General features: G+C 33.8%; 2 protein-coding genes across 2 annotated transcripts in view; both read left to right on the plus strand.

The window, feature by feature from the left end:
- LOC142340296 (G protein-activated inward rectifier potassium channel 3-like) overlaps nt 1-21,516 on the plus strand; it is a 102,031-nt gene extending 80,515 nt beyond the window's left edge. Inside the window, exons 7-9 of the mRNA XM_075390870.1 lie at nt 16,680-16,732; nt 17,111-17,214; nt 20,828-21,516. Coding sequence (XP_075246985.1) covers nt 16,680-16,732; nt 17,111-17,214; nt 20,828-21,031 — 361 coding nt within the window. The 3' untranslated portion in view covers nt 21,032-21,516. The remainder of the gene's footprint in view (nt 1-16,679; nt 16,733-17,110; nt 17,215-20,827) is intronic.
- The window catches only part of LOC142339191 (ruvB-like 2), a 510,084-nt gene that overhangs the window by 377,694 nt on the left and 110,103 nt on the right, over nt 1-22,287 (plus strand). The gene's annotated exons all lie outside the window — the stretch shown is intronic.

The raw sequence follows: 22,287 nt of genomic DNA on the forward strand, positions 1-22,287 counted from the left end.
TCTGGCCTCGACTTTTTTCTTGCTCGCTGAAGCAATTTGGCTGACTTTTCGAGTGACTTTTTTTGGTTTGAAATCTTGATTATTATGTGCTCAAAATTGGTCTTATTTAGATTTCAAGCTTTTAATTAACACTGGGCTGTTTACTACTACATATCTAATAGATTAGTGGTCTGAAATAACTTATAAAAACACGTAAGTTAATTTGTTCATGATACTACCCCTTATTTAAATGGTTAGTTAAATGATTTGAATGGTTAAGTTTTTAGTGGATGACATTTTTCCAAATTTTTTTACATAAAACAATCTCCTCCTAATGAAGCTATTGCGTCATTATCCTAATGAAGGCATTTAGTTTTACAGCAAAAACATTTTTTTGCGGTTTTGTCGCGGAATTTTAGTTAGGTTGTTTTTCACACTTTTCGAAAAAATTTCCTGTCAAACACAATTTTTGCAGTAGGATCTTTTCTGGACAAGCGATTTTCTCATTTCCTGTTACATATATAATAAGCAAAACTCTTTCTGACTTGATTTTTTTTGCAACGTTTCAATGGTACTTTTTTCGTGGAATAAGTTCGAAAAGACCAATGATGTAGTAATTTTACCGTAAAAAAGTGGAATTTTTTTTTAAACTTTCGAAGTAAATCTGCATCGCAGACTTATTTCTAGTATTTCTCAGTTTTGACTTCAATATTTTCAACATTATATCAGAGTACGTAATTGACTATACTTTTGATGAAATTTCTAGTTTTTTTCTGAGCACATTTTTCTCAATTATGAGTTCTCAAATCAATATTATTGAGCGTAATATTAATAATAGCCGCCCTCATCTCAGTCGGCTATTATAGCGCTCCTATTTTTTACAATTCAAAAAATTTGAATTGTATTGGTGCGCTGTGTTTTTTTAAGAAGTGTTCGCACATTTTTCAATGACTTTGATCTTTCAAAACGGGATAAACAGGTAAAGCCCAGCGGACATTAAGTTTCATTAGAGGCCCAAAGTGGGCTTTAGTAGTCTTTCAAGTGCTTATAGTGGTGCAGCTGCTGGGATGACCTTAGTTTAAGGTTAAAAGGTCATTTTTAGGAGTTTTTGGGCTCAAAATATTGCAATTTTTCATGTTTTTTGTGATTTTTTTGAGTTTTTTCTTTGATTATTCTTAGGTGGAAATTTTTAAAAGTTGATGAAAGCATTTGCGAGACAAAATTGCTTGTAATGACCATTTTATGAGCTATATGTTTTGGTACTACAAACACAAACACGCAAAATGATACTAATTTTCGCAATTTTTTTCAGGTTTTTTCAGAGTTTTTTAGCCCTAGGTGTCAAGAAACCTCATCTAGTGTTTGATAAGGGGATTGTTTGATAGATTATTGGGTATAGTTAAGGAGATCTAGTGTTAGGGATAGATAAGGGGATAGTTAAGGAGATCTAGTGTTTGATAGATTGTTGCTTAGTTTCTAGTGGTAATGGAATGTTTTTCAACTTTTTGCCATCATGAATTTTAGAATTTTTTGACAAAACTTGCAATATTTTTTGACATTTATTGTCATTATTCAAGTTGTTTGAGTCCCAGGGGCAAGAAAACCTCATCAGTGGTTGGATAATAAGTTACTGAAAAATTTTTAGTTGTCATGGAGTAGGTTTCGACCTTTGAATACCACAAATTTTAGCAATTTTTTTTGACAAAATTCGCATTTTTTCAGAAATTTGAAAATTTTTGTTATTTTTCAGTTTTTCCAGCTTCAGGAACCAAGCAATCTCTTTTGAGGTTTTTTAATAGGGCACTGCATAGTTTCTAGTAACAATGGAATGGTTTTTAACATTTTAATGTCTCGAACTTTAGCATTTTTTGATAAAATCTGCATTTTTTTAAGGTTTCCTAAAGTTTTTGTCGGTTTTTGATATTCTAATAAAAAGTTACGGCATGGTTTTTAGTTTCAATGGATTTTTTCTCAACAGTTTAACCTTTCGACTTTTAGAAGTTTTTTTAAAATAAAATTTGCAATTTTTCTCAATTTTTTTCAAAATATTTGTATTTTATTTTTTCTTGCCTCAGTAGACAGGTAACTTCATCCAGGGTTTGATAGTTTGTTAATAAATAAATGCTAGAGGCAATTGTTCTATATCCTTTTGATAGAACGAATTCTATTTTTTGAAGTTTTAAATTTTAAAAATTATTGTCTATCGATCTATGAGCCTATGAGTTTTTTAAAGTTTGGAGTTGGGTTACTGGATAGCCTCTAGAGACACAGAAATGATTCTAAAGATACTTTTATCACGATTTTCAGCAAAATTTCCTTATAATATGCACTTGATTTCTTTTAAATTTTTTAGTCATTTTCGAGTTAATCGATCTTCAAGGGCCAATGAATATTTTTCAGGTCTTGCTGATACAATACTGGACCGATTTCAGAAAAAAAAATTGATTTTTTACATGTTTTTGAAATAGGTATTTTTAAGGGGAAAAAATTTGTCTTAGGTTTAAAAGCTTCAAGAGTTTTAGCAATGAGTATATTTTTGTTTAGGTTTGATTCTTTTAGTTTCTCAATTTTATGAGATGATTTTGTTTGTGTTCTGGCTGAAATTGTTCAATTGATCTGCTGGTCAGGTAGTGTACGTCTGAGTTTTTCTTTCAATTCTTTGAATTGTATTTCAGGATTTGTCCTGCTATGTTTTTTTTTACTTCGTCGAACTTTTTTCGCTTTACCATTTCGCCGCTTTTTCGACATTTTGCGTGAAATCTTTTTAATTTCTCTAGGCTAGTTTCTCTCTTCTCTCGTTCTGCTAAAAGAGAAATTGAACATCAGTTGCCCGGCAAAGCAATTCAAAATGATCAGAGTCAGTATAAAAAAATTGAGGTCAGAAATAGAAACGGGATAAACCCGTAAAGCCCAATTTTAGATGCCCGCTATTTGAACGTCGTTCCTATAGGTCTTAGTTACCATCTCTTATGCTTATTGGTATTGATAGTTGCCCTTGTAGCCTATCTTTAAGAAACAGAAGTATGTTCAACTACGAAGAAATGCCATCAAATTATATTGGACTTAAAAAATGTTTTTGAACAAAAATCTTTTTTTTCAATATCTTCTATTCTTTCGATCCCAATCATGCTTATTGGAATCGTCGGCGGCTATTTTCCGGCAATCTGCCGGGTATGTTTGTTAAGGAGTTTGAAAAAAATAATATCTACCGCATAAGCACTACTGATCATTTACTCAAGTATTTATTCGGCACGTTCAACTCAATCGGTCACAAACAAGATAGAAAACTCCGATGTAAAAAAAGTGGTGCCCTCATAAGGTCAAAATAAAAAAATGGAGGCTTAAAGTCCAATGAAGGTGAACAATTCCAATTATTAAAACTTCTGCCTCTTTATGCAATACACCAGCTGTGATAGAAGAAGTAATTGGGGAGCTTGACTGTGGTCTTTGTATCTTAATGCTCGATAATATTAACAGTTTGGAAAAAAAATACGCGCAATTGGAGCCAAAGCATTTAATGCCAATTTAAAGTCTTAAATGTTGATTTGCCCAGGTGAGGGTGGTTGGTTATCTTGAAAATGCTAGCAGATCTTTCCAAGAAATGGTTATCTTGCAAGCTGTCAGAAAAACTGTTCTCTTGCGAGATCTGGCAGAAAAATGGTAATCTTGCAAAATCTGCAGAAAAAAAGGTTATATTTTAAAATTCTTGCAAACAAATATATTTTTTCCAGTCGAGCTGTGATTTTCGTCATTTTCGTTAAAGCTATTTCTTTATCAACTAATTGAATCTCAGTAGATGAGCTTTCTTCCAAAAATATTAAAATTCAAATAAATTTTTACCACCGCCTACAAAGTACTGTTTTTTATTGTCATTTTTTTCTGCTGAAAGCAGCTCTCAATTTGAAAGCAGTTATCAAGGTAAAATTGATTCGAAAATTTTTTATCTTCAAATCTTCAGACTATTTTTTATTGCTCTGGCGAAAAAAAAACAAGTTACCACGGACATTTAGCTGAGAACGGTTCTCGTTTTGTATGATTCAAACGAAAAACGGTTATCTTGTAAGATTCTGGTAGAATGAATGGTTATCTTTGAAGAATTTTACAGCAAAGTGGTTATATTGCAAGATTCTTGAAGAAAAATGGTTATCTTGCAAGATTTTGGCAGTAAAATGGCTATCTTGCAAGATTCTGGCAGAAAAATGGTTATCTTGCAAGATTCTGGCAGAAAAATGGTTATCTTGCAAGATTCTTGCAAAAAAAGGATATCTTGCAAGATTCTGGCAGATTCTTCCAGAATATTGCAAGATAACCATACGAAATCAACTGGGTTCTTCTCGAGGCGATGTGTCAGTATCACATTGAAACATAAGATCATTTATGATAGCTGGCGGAGTTTTTTTTTAGTACCATGAATATTTTCGTTCACTTCATACAAATACCATGCTCGTTTTTGAGTGTGAAGTTATTTGTTTCATGAATGCTTCTTTCATCAACGTTTTGTCCTCATGAAGGTATTAGATTACAAAATTGGATCTCTCAAAAAGATTGTATCTGATTTCTTTGATTTCGTAGTAATATGCTAAAATATGATACTTTTTGTATGAAATTAGAGAAACTTCTCCGCGAAAAAGTTTAGCCATCTAATTATTTACGAGTGCAAAGAGTTTTAACCCCACAAAATGTGTTACTTTGATTTGAGATTGATTGCGATAGTTGTACTATAATCATACATTGGATCTGTTGAAATTTTGGGCAAAAATGATACGGTACATTTTTCTGGGCAGCCCAAGCGGTTGCAAAAATGTTCCATTGTCAGCTAGCACATTCTCCAATTTCCTCCCAATTACAATCAATGTCGTTAATCCCCCCGTGCTTGTCCCCCTGTCGGATGGAATTAAAGCGTCACTCTTACTCTAATTGGCAGCCATTTATAACACTCAGAAAAAAATAACACTTTTTTCACGTATAACGAAGCTAACACTATTGCTATCTTATAAGCTAAGCCTACCATAAAACCTATGCTCGCTTTGTTATTCGAAACATAGCAATTTATTCAAATTTTGGGCACTTTTTTAGTTGGGCCTAAAAAGAACGCCAGCATTGTAAAAGTCTCAAATCCAAATCCTCAGACGTCTTTGTTTTGCTGTTTGTTTGTTTACATAATGAGAATGCTAAGACCAGTTTGTTTACTCTTGTTTGCTAATGTAATCCATATGTTCCCAAATTCCTCTGGGCCTCTTTTGGCAACTTTTCCATTTTCCATAATTTAGGGTCCCCCCAAGTCGCCCCGTGTGCGTATGTAGCTAGCTTTAATGCGCAATTAATGAGGCCATATGAGGCGTGATCAATTCCCAACACCCATCTTAGTCCACCTCTACCCCCCCCCCCCCCCCCCCTCCCACTCTTCCTCTACCATCCGCAATGGCTACTTCCTCAAAACATGGTGTCCAGATAGAGGTATATATGAAGTATAAACCCTCTCCAAATCTACCACTGTGACCCACGATTTCACTTCCTTTACAGCCCTGATAAATTATTTCATAACTGCAGATTACCCAACTGTAAATTTCAAATGTGTGCTAAGATGTCGGGCACAATATGGAGACGGATAGCAAAAGGGGTGAAAGGGGCCCGTGGGCAAGGCCATTTCTGATAAGGGGCGGTCTGCTCCAAAATAAATTATTCAGCATGACTAAAAATGACTTTTCATGCTAGTTTTATTCTACTTCCGATCAAAAATCAATTCTTAAGCGTTAAGCAAGGAAAGTGACCAGCGCTCTTTCCTTCTTTTTTAAATATACTTCCTCCATCGTAGTTCACAATGAACCTTACCACCCCTATTCAACCCCCCCCCCCCCCGCACCAACAGAAAAATTGGGAAGAAATATAAAAGTGAAATGCAATCCAAAGAATTAATTTAAGAACATGAAAATTTTTGCCATCATCAGCAGACCAAATCAACGTAGTGAACCTACCAGACAAGGAAAAAAATTCATAAATTTTGTGAAAGACAAAGCAACTTTTTTGGTGTTAATGTTCTGAAAAAAAATATTTCCTATCAAAAACAATAAAGAGCGATAACGGAAAATTTGTTAATTAATAGAAAACTTGCGAAACATTTAAGAAAACAACAGAGGCAGGCAAAAACAACAAAAACTGTCTAAAACTTAATAATATTAAAAATATTGAAGATTTTCTGTAGATTTTTTTTACTTCAAATACAAATGAGAAATGTTAAAAACTACGCGAAAAGCTCAAGAGAAGCTTTTGAATTATTCGTTTAAATCCATTAAATGTAAATTCAAATTTTATAACAATAACAAAAAAGTTTGCTTAAATATTTTATTTTAAAAATTACTTTATTACTATATGAATAGTTTGGTCATTGTACTACCAGTAGAAAAAAGCAATAAAACCTTGTACTTGTCAATCTATTGGAACACGTTCATGGAATGTAACTATACTTCACTATTTACTTTTCCTTAAACTTTTTCTTTCTTGTTTTTTTCTTTCTGGTTTTCTATTGGCAAGTTGTTCCATTTTATCCAAATTGATGGCTCGAAATCGTTGTCCATGTTTTATAGTCCGCGTTATGTTTCTATTCTGATCTAATATTGGCGATTTGTTGGGTTGTACTACATTACACTTCCTAGGGCGGGGGGGGGGCAAATTGGAAATGGGGGGCGTTGGAGCGTAGGGGGACGGGTGATTAAATTGGTGAAGAATAATGTTGTCTGTTGGCTCAGTGGCTGCACTATTGTGGAAATAATAGGAGAGATATACGTGTCTCCAAATATGTGTCGCCGTGTTTTTAGCTTAGAACTTGAGCTGTTCCATTCTAAGCTGTGAGATAAGAAGTGGCTTTTGGTTTTGAAGCACTTTTGATTGACAGGCAGCTGTGTTGCCCCCACACCATTCAGGCGGCCTACGTCAACTTGACGTGCCTCTAATCCCTACAAAGCTTCAATCCAAAGCGCCTATTATTTTCATCCTCTCGGCCTGGCTTGGCCTCTCTTGCCAGCTAAAAGCTTAAACATGATTTTGCTCCTAAACTAAATGCCAAGATATACTGCTTTGAGTTTTCTAACAAGCCAGGGTATTTAGTAAATATAAGGGTAGGCAAACAACCTAAAACATGAAATGCCAAAATCTGTTATCTTATGATCATGTTCAAGAGGTCTTTATTTAACGTACGGATCTTTATCATTAAAGGCAAAATATTTACGGAACTCGGTTTAAGAGTTTAAAACATCTTGAAAGTTCATAAATTTTATAATTTTTTCAAGCTAAGGTCGAAAATAAAATGAAGATCAACTTACTCGTACAGGAAAAGAATATATAAAAACTTTTTAATGTAAGCTTAATAGCCTTTTTAGTTAAATCAAACTTTTTTTGAAATTATAACAGGAAAACTTCTGGTTGCTAAGAAATTGTCAAGAATGAACTTGGAAAATTAGAGAACTAGAAAAACATCTGTATATTTTGCAGCTCACTAATCCATTTAACGCGATCTATGATTTTTTAATGAATATACGAGAAAAATCACAACCTCTTTTCCCTATATCCACATTTCGCCATCAGTTCAAGAATAATAAAAAAACGACATTGATATTTTTCCTGTTTTGTCATTTTTGGTTTTATATCAAACTTAAAAGAGCAAAAATAAATTTTTTGATGCAAAAATTTTTTAAACAGCATAGCTTTAACGAACGCAAAAAGCATTCTCCCTAATAGAGCGCAGTTGAAACTAAAAACTAAACATTTTTAGCAATTTTGTCTTTCTGCATGCTGTTTTTGTTTCAGCCCTGCTCATTGATTGTTTTGATGTTCAATAAGAACGAGCGCAAAATAAGATTAGTTTGTTCAATACTTTTTTTTTCAAAAAAGACTTTAGTCGGATACATGTTACGCATAAAATTTATATTCCAACAGGACATATGATTGCAAAATTGGCAGCGTAAATTGCAAAATGATCAATTGGTAAATTTTCCTAAAATCTTCAAAAAATCGGAAAAATCAATTTTTATTTTGAATTTCACTTCAGTTTTTTTGACATAATGTTCAAAAGGCGCGGTTAACTGTTTGAGCATTTTCTTCTTACCTTTTCTCACGCTCAAGTTCCCCGGTAAGTCCTAGTGCTGCTACCTGGCATCATTTGACTTTTGATGACCGTGCAAGTGGGCTTTGTTTCTGTTGCAGCTTGGTTAATTACAGCTATGCTCATAAACTGTTTCAAAACTATTTATTTTTTTAAGCTTTTTTATGCAGAAAATTACGTTTCATTTCAATAAAGTTTGAGTTCGCGAGGACGTTTTTCGTTTTGAAATTTTCTTGGGACATTTTCAGTTGAATTTGCGTGATAAAATCCCTTTTCTGTGAAACTGTACGAGAGAGGTACATCTCTGCGGTCTTTCAATTTTGTGTACAGACATAATTTATTGATGGAATATATATTTATTTGAGACTAAATACTGTATAGTGTACACTGATTTGAAATTCTCACCCACTGCACAATTTGTTCAGCTGTCCGTCGTCTAACCATTTTTCGTTGAGAACAATTAAAGTGTTTTATCACCTGAAGCTGACGGTGAAAACATTATGAAAGGAGGAGTTTTTGATTGGACAAAAGGAGTATTGTTGAACAGAACAGGTTGCAAAAATGGCGTTATTTGATGAACTGTCGATTCTCATTGTTTCAATTTTTTTTTCAGAGTTTTTGGTGTTTTAAAATTGACTAGCTGTTTCAATGATCCGATGATTTGATGATTTCTCATCATGTGTAGCATGTGTTGCGAGAATATTTCAAAATGTGTGTGTGTGTGTGGTGTGCGTGCGTGTTTGTGTTTGTGTGTGTGTGTGTGTGTGTGTGTGTGTGTGTGTGTGTGTGTGTGGTGTGTGTGTGTGTGTGTGTGTGTGTGTGTGTGTGTGTGTGTGTGTGTGTGTGTGTGTGTGTGTGTGTCTGTGTGTGTATGGCGCGTGTTGCAAGAGCCCCTTTTTGTATTCAAATGAGGCTAACTCCGAATGAAGCAAACTGTATGAAGTTTATTTGATGTGCAAATAAGATGGGAATTGGGTCCTGGGATGAATTTTTAATACCCCCACTTTTCTCCCTCCCCTAATCCCTCTACTTATGAATGTACTCTTGCACTTCTTATCTCTACGCAGTGGAACAAGCAAGTCCAAATCGAGTGGTGCGGCCTTTTAAGCCTCAATTACTTTGGGAAAGATAATTCATGCATGCTCATATCAGTTGTTGTTTTCGGACGTGAACGGGTTGAGGAGGAGGTGACTGGTTGCGCTGGGGACTGGGGGGTTGAGGGTGGGGGTGGGGGGGGGGGGGGGGTGTATGTCACTGATTTAATAGGACACTTAAAATTAAGCTGACAAGGTGATTATCTACAAGGAACAGCTTTGGGAGGTTATATCCAAATGGGTTAACGAGAACAAAAGTTAATGCGTATTAAGAAATCAGACAACTTTCCAAAAGGGTTGCCTCTAGAATTTTAAAGTTATGGTTCTGGTTTCTACCTCGTCCTCTGTAGTTAGCTGGATTTGTAATTCAGGATCCGTTCTAATTCCAGTTTGCCCGGGAAGAAATATTTAGTCAAAATGGCAGATTGAAAATTGCCCAGCAGCACATCATGACCCATACTATGAAAATAGCTTATTGGGTTTTCAAAAGCTCTTACAATTGACTATGATTTCATTACTTATGCTAATTCTCGTGAATTTTTCAGAGTTCGTTTGCTTTGAACAAATTCGGTCCAAAATGAGAATATTAAGTGATCCAAATGTTCAACAAAATTTTTAATATAGTGCTCTAAGATAGATGTCAGACATCTGACAGTTTGGGCTGCGTATTTCAAAATCTCAGGAACGTCTCTTGATTTTATTACTCTTTGGAACTGAAAAATAATTTTGTCTAAAATCTTTTTGAAAATATGAGGCGGTGGCAGAATTGATCAATAATTTTATCAAATAATTGTTTCTCTGTAATTTTCAAACGTTTTTTTATGTCCTCTGCTGTCATTCAATTTAATCGCAGAACAACACGAGTCCTTTACAGAAAATGTAATTAAGTGTTGTTATTCAGTAGCACCCGTGTTCCAGATATCAAAACATTTTGTGTACAAAAATGTGAGTCAAATTTGCTCATCAGCTATATAATGAACTTTAATTCTTGATTACCAGACAAATTCATTGAAATAACTTGCAAGAAATTAGTTCGTGAAATTCAATAAGCGCTATTTTTTACAAGCTATCAAAATTACATGACAAATAACACGATGTCAAAAAACCGAATACCATGATTCCCAATTACCCGGAGGTTGGTGGCAGAGAAAATCAGCGCTGAATGAGTCTAAAGACATTCTGTTTTCTAGGATAACCAGTACTCTGATCATGTCAATATTTACACTGGCCAATATGAATTTTGAGTAAAGTTTACTTCATGAAAAAATATTATGTTCAGCTTAACTCCCGCCAACAAGGTTTGCTTTATATGCGATTCGAACTTCCACGTGTGTACCTGTGACATTTAATTTGCGTAGCAAGTCGTAACCACTGAGCTAAATGGGCTTTGTAGTAATTACCTACAAACAAACTTAAGTATAAAGAGTGTGTATACTACTATAGTAATTACCAGTTATAAGCTACAAAAGTATGACTGTATTCTGCTCAGACTTAATATTGGGGTATGAGTAATTTTCAGATTATACAGGATAAGTTTACCCTGGGCAAACTCTATGACCTCAATTTAATCACAATGAAGAATTACTGCACATAAGGAAACTTAAAATGTTCTGGAGATACAATGTTTCAGAACTGAATTAAGATTTTACTCTTGAAATGTGTTGGTTCAGCGCTGAAAATCTCTGAAACTCAAGTCCCGGTGGTTACCTATTTAATTTGGACGCTCAATATCCCGATTAATAATAACCAGTTGGTACCACAGTCGGCTAAGGTTAATCTTGAAAGATTATGCGAGAATCTTGCATTGTTTTCTTGCAAGTTTATCATCCGTCTTGCAAGAATCTCGCATGATTAACATCAACAACTTACAAGATTCTTGCAAAATTAAAATGTAAAAAGCATCAAACAGAAGCCAACAAATCCATAAAACAAACATTTCACATTGTTTTTTAATTTTCAATTATCTGCATAAAACTTTCATTGAAAGAAACTTGATCTGGACTTGACTCTAATTGATACAATTTCTTATCTCTTTTAAGAATTTTTTCTCGCTTCTGTGCAAAACAAATTGGTAGATCTTCTATTTGTTTGCTGTTATTCTTGAAACAAGTGATACTTATAAATTAAATTGTTGACCAATATGCACTTGTCAATGTGCTTTTGTACTATTTAGATAGAATAATGATAAAAGTGATCGATTTTGTTTTGTTTTTTTTTTTGTTTTGTTGATACATTTTAAGGACTTACCGCACTTTAGAAAACAATTTTGTATATGCGAAGCATGTATGCAAAAATGAAAAATAACGGTATAAAATAATTACTCTGATCTCACAGGTGGCTACAAAACGAATTTGATACTAAAACCTTATTTCAAACAAAAAAATTTGCTCTAAAAAATAGCAATCTGTATGGCAATCAAATTTGGTTGAAATGCATTGATTTTTGGAATTGCTCTGAAGCACCTCTAGTCAATCAACCTAACGCTGACGCCTAATAGGTTATTATTTAAAACTATATCATAATTATGCGAGATCTCTCAAGATCTTCATTTGAAAATTTATCTCGAAACATATCATTTTATCCGTAGTTTCTTGTTTTTGAGGTCTGGGGATTTTCTATTTTGTAGTTTTTTGATCTTGTTCAGTTTGAAAAGATGATCATCTAGTCTCGAGTAGACAATGAGCAAAGAAGGTTTCTTGTCCGACTCAATTTCTTAAAATCAACTAAATTCACGCACCCAAAAAGTTTTTCAGTCAATAGGAGGGTTAGGGATAAAAACAATTGAAATTTAGTTTACTGAGCCTTGCTGTCGTTTGCTTTAAATTTATCGTATTACTTTAATTCTGCCAATCTAACTTGCCTGTTTATGCAAAGATGCACAATATTGATTTATGTTGGAAAATTGTAAGTCACAGTCGTATTTATTTTTTTTTTCGAACTTAAATTTTTATACTGACAAAAGCTCTGCGATTTTTTTCGTTTTGTTGCTGGTTTGGAAAGTTTGTTGATTTTTTTTGCTTTTTAGAAAATTTAATTAACCATCAACAAGTTTAACAAATTTTAAAAAATCTTGAGGTTAACTGATTAAATAATAAGAGATTCCATCTTAAAATTTTCCTTATGTTAGCGAAACATTTTACTTTGATTTGTTTGGAGAAAGAGCTATTTAGCCAGATCTAATTAAGACACTCTGTTTGTCTAGAGAAATTGATACGTTTTTCTGAAGGTATCTTTCAAACTATTTTACTATTATTTTTGAAAAACCAAAAGTTTGACTTAATATATACTTTTTCACAGCAAATTCTACACTAATTTCGGTTTTTTTAAAGACAACTAACATCAATCGAGTTTTTTTGTTTACTTTACATCACTTTTAAAATTTTTCTTCCCTTGAAGTCAGTTTGACAATTCGTTGATATTGAAAACACAGAAAAATTTTATGAACCGGAAGTTCTTAGACTAAGTTCTGCTAGGACTGGGATCAGAAGCGTTTTCTGTTTTCTAGACAAAATTAAGAAAAACTTAAAATGTGGTCAGGAAATTTTACCCAGAAGCAACTACCAGAGCAACTACCCGAGTGTTTCTAATCGTTCAAGAAATCTCAATAAAAAAAGACAAGTCAAGAATCTGGTTGAAAAATCATCAGTTAATAATAGCATATGGGAAGTCCCAATGCCTCACCCGTAAGTTTTACTCGTAAGCATCATCAATTGATTGACATTTAGATTCAATGAAATTGACGTGATCTCTTGTGCCCTCGTTTGAGTTTTTTGCTTTAATGATTTTTATGGATGATACAGTTCCGTTTCCACTGGTGGTTACTCTCTTGGCGTGGAATTCAAGCTTTTTCTCACTTCCTGAGTCTAATTCCAGTATCGGCCCAGACTTAGCAATTATTAAGTCAAATTTTGACCAAGACATGACAAGTCTTGATTATTGCGCGGTAAATAATTAAAGTAGTGTTTTGAGAAGAAATTTTTAATAATTATCGCACTTCAAAATTAGATAAAATTGGTAAAATTTCTTACAAAAAGTTTGTTAATCTGAGCAAGCTATTTCTGATACGAGCATACCTCAACTTAAAATGTCCCATATACTCACTCCCAAACCAAAGTTTTTCAATGTGCAGAAAGGAGTGGCCATGACTAGTATCTTGGGGCGATATCAGTTTTTTTTCTTTCTCTATCACGTGAACTTTCTTTGTAGAAATGCTTGCGTTTTCGCGTGCTTCCTTTTTCAATTTGGAGAATATTTTAGGCAAGCTACTATAAATGGTGGCCTGGTTCTTTTGTTATCAAACGAAAGCAAACTTACAATAAAAACTGTGCTCAATTCTTAACCCAAGTTTTGTCAAGTCTTGGCCGAGCCTCGCGCAAGTCTTGCCATATCTTGGCTAAGACTTGCGCAAGACTTGTCAAGTCTCAGCCAAGACTTGCGCAAGACTTTTCAAGTCTTGGCCAAGACTTGCCAAGTTGAAAAATTGGCATAATCAGAGCTCTCTGGTCCAGTAGTGATCCAAGACTTGCAATTTCACTGAATCAGAACTGATTAAGACTTGACTTTCAATCCGGGACACTTAGTGGAAAATTCTCTTCTCATTGCATTTGTCAAGATTTCTGCTGCAATCAAGGCGTGAACAGAACTGTCTAAATCATTAATATTCGGTCTAGTTCTAATTCAGTTATCCACTATTCGCACACGTACAATTAACTCAAATTTTTGCACATTCGTTGTAGTTAGGTGGATAAATACGTGTGTAGAAACCTATCTAACCAATATTTGGAGGTGCAAATCAACACAATAAGACAGTTCTCTGAAATGAGGTGTTGTTAGAATTGCGATGGAGGGAGGGGGGAGGGGGTGCTAAATCTTGACAGTCCAGGAAGTGAAGGAAATGCGTAGGTGGTAGCTTCTTGTCAACTTTTTCTGCCCAAAATGGGCAAATCTAATTTTAACTTTACGGTATTATGACATGGACGCTAGAGGGACTACACCGATACGAACAAAAGGTGAATCGAGTGCAATTTGAAGCGTGCTTGAGAAATTGAAGCGCACAGTATGCCCGTTTTTAAGTATTCATTCAACTACATATCAACTAAGTTTTCGTTCAACTAAATGATCCATTTTCAAATTCTTTTTATTATAAGAGGCGAAGATTCCAAAATTAATTATGTTGAGTCAGTCAATGCATAATTATTGTGCTTCAACAAACCCACGTGAATTAAACTTTTGTTCCCATAGCCGTCTCTGAAGAGAGAAAAGAACGTCTATAATTGACAACTATCGATAACTGCAAATATTCATAATCAACATCTATATTTGACTTGTCAAAATTGAGTTGTATATATGGCACAAATGACACAACTTAAAACAAAATCAGCAAAATTGATTCGATAAGCTTTAAATGAAAAACAAATGCAACATTTTTTCAAAATAGATTTACAATGCTGCATTGCGAAGAATTTTAAAAATCTTTTCTGTTCCGATTCCTGAAATGCAGTTACAAATTATGCTAAGATGACCTGAAGAAATTTTTCAATTGGTGGAGGTTAATATTCAATTTAAAAGATCATCAATTGGGGAAAATTGTCACTGTTTGATTTTCAATTGAGAAATATTTGTACCACAGAAGTATGTATGCAGGTCTGCTGTTTTGCTGAATTGTTGGTTATCTTCCGGTGAAGTCCATATTCGTTTATGTGACAAAATTGAATTAGCGGTTTTATGACAATTTCCTTAGCTTAATTTCATAAATTTTTTTTTAAAGAATTGAGCTTGAGGTCGAGAAATCATATCAAATAATACAAAATTGTCAGAATTACTGAAACGCGATTGCATTGATTGTATTTGAAAAAATATAGTAATAGTTTCGCTGTTTTTTGATCGAAAAAGGAGGATTTTCTTGAGAAAAATTGACAGAAATATGATAAGAATAAGGCAATATCTCAAAAATATACTATTTTTTGATGATCAAACAAATATCTTTGAAAGTCTATAAGCACTTGAAAGTCAATAAGCGTTTGAATGTCAATAATCAAAACAATAAGCCTTAAACTCAAGAGTAATAAATAGATTATATTGTAGCTCAATAGCACACAATTTCGACATGTCATTAGTGTGACGAAGAATTAAAGCTTCAATTTATCAAAAAAAACACAAATTTCAAAAATAAACACTTTTACGCAAACAAAGTTTTGAAGCCATACAAACTATAATCTAACTGAAAATATGATACGTTTTTTTGTGCAGCCTTTGGACGCCAAAAAATCTGTCGGCTTTTGATCAATAGAGAATAAAAAGAAATCATTCCGTTGTAATAGCATTCCGGTAATTAACTTAACAAACAGAAAAAAGCGAAGAATTTTTTTTTAAATAAAGAAAAAACAGTGACCTAAACAAATCGAACCCATGAATGGACCACAACGAGCTTTAATATTAAAGTCTTAATTTACTAACAAGTAATTGTTCAATATCTTTGCGAAATAGACAAATTGACGAAAATGAGTCAATATATCAAGGACAATTGATGACTTTTTGCTAATAATTGAGTTAAATTGGATTAAAAATTGGAAAATGTTTAATTCCAGAACACTCCAATCGAAAAGCTAATATCATATGGTCATTATGGGAGTTTGGAAGATTGTGTCAGTCGTCTTTAGGTCTGCACTTTTGGCTAATTTAGACAGAATGCGCTATAAAAGTGCATTTTGTTGGAAAAGAGCTGAATTTTCAAAAATTTTGTCAAAATATCGCATCAACTTCTTCAGAATTTTTACACTGTACTAAAAATAAAACTCTTAACACTTTTGCTTATAATTTTAACATAATTTTAAAAACAAAATTGGCAAAAAATGAGCAAAATTCGAAAAACGTGAACAAAAACGTCTGAAATTAGTCAAATGTTCACAAAACTTAAAACCTCGATAACTTTGTGGAAAAATGTAAGTTGAAAAAATGTTTTGAATTCTACACTCTACGCTGGACGGGCTTTCTGATGAGAGCATTCAAGACTCTCTATGATGAACATTTCGATTGGCATAAATTCACTGAACAGAAAATTAATCCATTTGATTTTATAGTTGGTCCACCACAAACAATAAGCTAGGAGGAAACTTATCAGGTTTGCATTTTGGTTACAATTTCAGATCATTCAACCCCACTCCTGCTTAGTGTTGGGCATATAATTTCTATCCCTCAGACGCACGCAATAACCTTCTATATAACAAGGAATTGAAACTACGGTTTATACGTTTATACGCTATCCGAATAGATCCGCCATTAATTTGTAGTCATATAAGGATGATATATGATGTTTTACAAACCTTAGCGTGTTTCCTAATGCGCTCCTTGTTTGATTTCAAACAAGTCATACAATTGATATATGAAATAATGTGACTGACTGCTAATATTTATGCATAATGTGCGACTTAAGTCTTTATAATTTTTGAACGAACTTCGGGATTTTGTTCGAGATGTAAATGATGGTAAATTGGCTGTTGTTTGTTTAGGAAATCGTGGCACGACATCCAATCAGTTCACTTCGAAGTCATTGTCCTACTAGGTAAGAATGTTCTCATCATGCACTTAGATATTCCAATAAAAGCTGCTCTTTCTTTGACAATGAGTATGGCTTAATGTATGCAATATCCGGCTGCAAATATGAATGAGAACAAGTCAAAGTTTGGTTGTTTTCGACAAGGAACGATGCCAATGAAAAAAGAAAAGACACTTTATTTTTGGCAAAAAATACTTTTGCTTTCCAACAATCAGTAATTTGGGTCTTTGACCATCAAAATATATTTACGGTAATTAGGAGAGAGATTCGTACGCTCCGACAAAGTCCCACTGTGTTGTCGGAGAGAGTGGAACAGTTTAAGTACATTATCGAAATATTTGATATCCTTGGACACACCTAACAGTATAATGTTAATATTGACAGAGGGTGCAGTTGAGGAGACGGGGAGTACCGCCCAAGTGATTCAGAGCTACACTGCCTCTGACATCAAATGGGGATACAACTTCGCCAGCATGCTCACTCGAAAGGTAAAATAACCAAGTGAAACAAAACTTGACGCTTCTTGCCAGGCCACTCAGGTTCATGATCTTCTTGGGAAAACTTGGGGGTGACTTGGCAACATCTTGTTAAGATAACACTTCTCGTGACAGGCATCGTAGAATACCTCACATCTTAAAACCAATGCAATGATCTTACAAGATTGCATATCTTGGCCTTTTCTTACCCGGAAAATTATCCAGATCTTAATGATGTCCCGTACCTTAGTGTCATAGTATTTCAGGGCTGAAACATTGGATTCCAATTGTATATCGTACTGTATCAGTGTATCCTAAGAGTATCTTCATACTCATGATGTGCAGGATAAGTCCCATAGCTACTTTTTTCTGAAAATAGTCTGTGCATCCTGGATTTTGATTCCCATAATGTTCATAGCAAAATCATGATAAATTGAGAAAATTTCGAAAAAATTTTGAAATTTTGGGCGATGCACTTTTTGAGCATGATAATGACTTACAATCTTAAAACGTAACGATTCACTGAGAATAACTGTTTCTAACTAAGATTTCTTGAGTCGCTGAGGTTTCAAGTTGAAATTGGATAAATCCGTACAACATTGAACTGGTCTGGAATGGTCTGGAAATTTCTGCTTTCCATCTGACACTTCAACCTTGGAAAGCAAATTCTTGCTTGTCATGATTCGTCCATTATTCATTCTAGCTCAACGGGACTAAAAGTTTCAAAAAATCATGCAAGAAAATTGGTAATTGTAGCAAACTTTCATTTAACCGTTATTTTTTAAAATAAACTTTGCAGTAAGTGCAATAAAAGCAGTGAATTTCAACGCAGTTGTTTGACCAACCATAGGCGTATCTTGTTTTCCTAATTCGCTTTTATCGTGTTTGCTGGAGAGAGGGTCTATAACATTCTTGCAGTAACAAACCCCTATTGAAAACTACTATTTTGCTGTGTCTAAGAGTTGATGTTAACCCTCATTTGATAATTTAAACAAAAAAAGGCTTACAGCATAAAAATTTAACGTAATTGAAACTTAACAGACATTGATAATGAAAAATGACGAATTTTTGGCTTCATGCAGCTCAATAATCCAATCAACTTTAATCATGTAAATCTTCAATTTGCTAACGCTACAGTCATACAATACAATTATGTAAAATAAAAAAACAATATTTCCCACCTCTATTTTCGTTTAGGGTAGAGTCAGTTGTTAACAGATAAATTGATTACCTTTGAAAATCGAAATTTGTAAAGGATGACAAAATTGAACTTTCCTCTTTGTCTTTTATTGCGGAATTGTAATGAACCTTGTCGGAAGTTTAAACAACTTCGAAAACTATTTTTAAGATACGAAATTGTAAAATTTAACTATCCCAATGAGCAGTTTTGATTATTGATTGCTTTCAAACGCAATTTGAAGCAAATATTGTAAACGTGTGTGTCTTTTTAATCAAAAACTACCACTTGACGCGTTTGTATTTTTTTCTGAAATATTCTTTGACTTCTTGAGTGAACTTTCCACTATTCATTTTTGAGTAATCTCAACTGCTATCGTTTTGAATTAAAAATTATTGGATCAAGGGATAAGTAAATTAAAGCTTCCGTAGTTGAGTGGTTAAGATTTCAATCTGCGAAAAAAAAAGTTCTGAGTTGGAACCACAATGAGGAAGATTTTAAAACATTTCTAAGCTACTTCCCCTCTAAATTAAATTGCCCCCCGTCTATCATTTGAGAGCAATTCATCCGAAAGTTGTCGGTTTACGTTTTTATAAAAGATGTTCATATAAATACAAAGTGTTAAACACATTGTTCTCTGTGGCTCAGGTAAAATTTTGGCTCACTATGTTTTTTTCTAGCATGATGTGTTCACTCGGAGACATTATTTTGACAGTGATTTGTTTTTTGACTCTGCATTGCCTGTCATTTGCGCTGAAAAAAATTTTTTTGAGGGAATTTTTTAAAATAATCAAATATGCGTAACACCATTGTTCAACTTTAAAAACTTATTCTTCAACCTTTTATTTTAAAATATGACGACATGAGATATTGTTTCTCATTTATCTCTCTCTGTCTCTCTCTCTCTCTCTCTCTCTCTCTCTCTCTCTCTCTCTCTTTCTCTATCTATCTATCTATCTTTCTAATTCTCTCTCCCTCTCTCTCTCTCTCTCTCTCTCTCTCTCTCTCTCCTCTCTCTCCCTCTCTTTCTGTCTCCTATCTCTCTATTATCAACGCTTCTCTTTAATTAAAAAACTCTTTTGAAAAAATAAGAACAGTTGTTTCAATTAGGTGAATCGAGCTTGCTTGAAGAGTTTTTGGCTGAGCCACGTGAAAATATAACCTTTTCGGTTGATATTTATCTGCGAATTTTCAAAAAAATGTTATTGAGTCAAAGTTTTTTTGAGTAGCCAAATCAGTTGCAATTTACTGATTCTTTTTTCTGTTTTTTGTTCCGCTGAATTCTGTATACTCTAACCAGAAAAAAATTCTCTGCAGTTTTTTTTCAACATATCTGTGTTAGAGGTTCATTGTTTACTTTGAAACAACCTGATATTTAAAAATAAAATCAGTTAGAGTAATCATTTGAACTCGTGGTTGTTGCAGCACCTTTTATCGATAGGAGATATAATAGATGGCCCGAAAACAACTAAAGTTTAATACATTTTAAAAAAATCATCTTTGGTGATTATGAAATATTATATTTGAGCTTATAAAGATTTTTTTTCATTTTTTTACATAATTTCGTAAAGAAAAATTATAATAATGGAATCTGTTGTCTAATTGCCCTCCTGTATTGCGTCTATTTATATTTCATGTGTTTCTATTTCAGCGAAACGTAAGTTTTTACTGAAAAATGTTTAACTGTTTAATTGGAATCATTGAAAAGTATTTGAAAGGAAAATCTGTAAAAGACTGCAAGTTCTAGGAATCACCACCATACTGATGTTTCTTGTTCTTTGATCAACAATCACTTTCTACATATTTTTCATCTTGAGCGCCCGCAAGTTGAGTTTGTCTGAAATCAAATTGCTGTTTATCATGTAAATATCTCAAGTTTTACATCGTCTTTTTTCTAAATGAGTTGAGTATGGTAAAAGAGCAGGTTAAGTTCATATTACGCAACTGGTTTTTGGCTTATGGAGATATTAATGAATGAAAATGAGGCCAACAGGCCTGCCATTGATACAATTTACGAGTGTCAAAAAGCAGTATAAGACTAATATGCTTAAATTAAAAACAAAAAATATTTTTTATTTCAGATAAATCAATGGACGCTATTTATGGACATTTTGCTTATTTTGTAATAACAATCGGGAGTTTTGTCGCAGTGCTGCATTAAGGTTGCAAAAATGACGCACCCTAAATATTCTATTTTTTTAAAAAAAAAACGTTCCTTCTGCAATGTTTGAACTCTTCCAAATGTAGAATCTAAAGCCATCCACTCCAGTTAGGTTCTGAGTATATAAACGGCCTCGTGTCAAAATCCATTATCAAAAGTTGATACGTCGAAAAGCAGACACCTAATATACAATTTAAGCTTGGAATACAGAATACAATATGCGTCATTTTTTCCTGCTAGAAGTTCGACCCTGGTCGAGGTGTGCAAGTTTGAAATGTTTTTTGTAGGGCAACAAGTACCTCTCAGACTTTGACAAACTCAACTCAGTCATTGCTCAGCCAGACATGCCAACTTGTTCACTCTACGAGTTGCTGGGCGAGGAGACGATAAGCGAAAGTGAGGCACCCACAATGATGCGAAAGAGGGCATTCTCAACTATATACGACATACCACCCACACTCGCCGAAATGCCAAACGAGGATCACGCATGACATCGACCTACAATCCCCATTCCCCTTACCCTTCGATCCCCATCCCCAGCTCTCTCCATCACCCTCAACCACAACTATCTTCGATCAACATCCTAATCATTGTCCCTCTCAACTTGATCATTAATTAGTCAACACTTTAAAGGTTTCCAGTATTTACTAGGAACTCACATAAGATTCTTAAAACTGACATAACCAACGAGCCATAGTTCCAGCCAAAGGAGGACCAAAGTCTATCACAGTGACCACAAAATTTCTACTCAATGAACCCATAATTTTAAAGTATTGATTTAGTCCCAAAATGCGGAAGAAGCTCACGTTCTCTCTTATAAGGGGCACGACACCAATACACAAAACGGACCAACTACTATGAAGTCATTAGATAGCTGAAAAATTCACTTCTGAGAAATGGACTGTAAGAAGCAACCGTTTCCTTTTCCATCCGTAAACAAAGTTTTTTTTGTTTCATAAGCTTTGTGACACATTAACTGCGCTTTTGTTGGCTATTAAGAGTTTCCATAACCTGTAAGAGTTGTAGGACTAGCCGATACATTTAATACGTGTAGTTATAAACCACCGGGTGAGGGCAGGAAACGGTTACCAGATAACAAATCTGATTATAAATGAAAAAGTTGGGCCATATGAACTCCGCAGCAACTTTGATTTATTTTAGGTTTACTATAATATTATCTCAGAACCGTAATTGGATATGATTTTTAAACAATTGTATCAACCAAGCGAGAGAAACGACGGAACGATTTGAAAACATTACTTTAGGATCATTGACACAATTAATTTTTAATTTTTAATTTATTTCTTTGGATTAATTGAAACTATTAGAGATATTTGTAGACATATATTTTGATTATAATTGATCTAATTTGTAATTTTTAATTTTCCACTTCTCGTTTTCGTATGAGAATACCACAGCGAGAGCGAGCAGTCTTGGTTTGATAACTCTTAAAGCTACATCCGGTACATTAACCGTGGTCATCAGGGAAAAATGAAAAAAAAAAATATCTTGGTTTAATCATATGGCTCAAAGATGGCTTAACCAATGGATGGCTATTATCAAAATGGCTCAACCAATTTCCCTAAAAAGTGTGCTACAAAGTGTGTTCATTTAGCAAAAAACTGGATTTTCTGACTATGTTTAAAAATTATTGAAGAACCAATAAAATTAATTGAGCCATCATACTTATGAGCCGTGATAATGAATGGTACAAATCTGCCATTCGTTTTCTTAATCCGTACTTGGT

Source organism: Convolutriloba macropyga, chromosome 5, assembly GCF_964194025.1.
Source record: "Convolutriloba macropyga chromosome 5, txConMacr16.3, whole genome shotgun sequence".
In the NCBI taxonomy this organism is placed as follows: Eukaryota; Metazoa; Xenacoelomorpha; order Acoela; family Convolutidae; genus Convolutriloba; species Convolutriloba macropyga.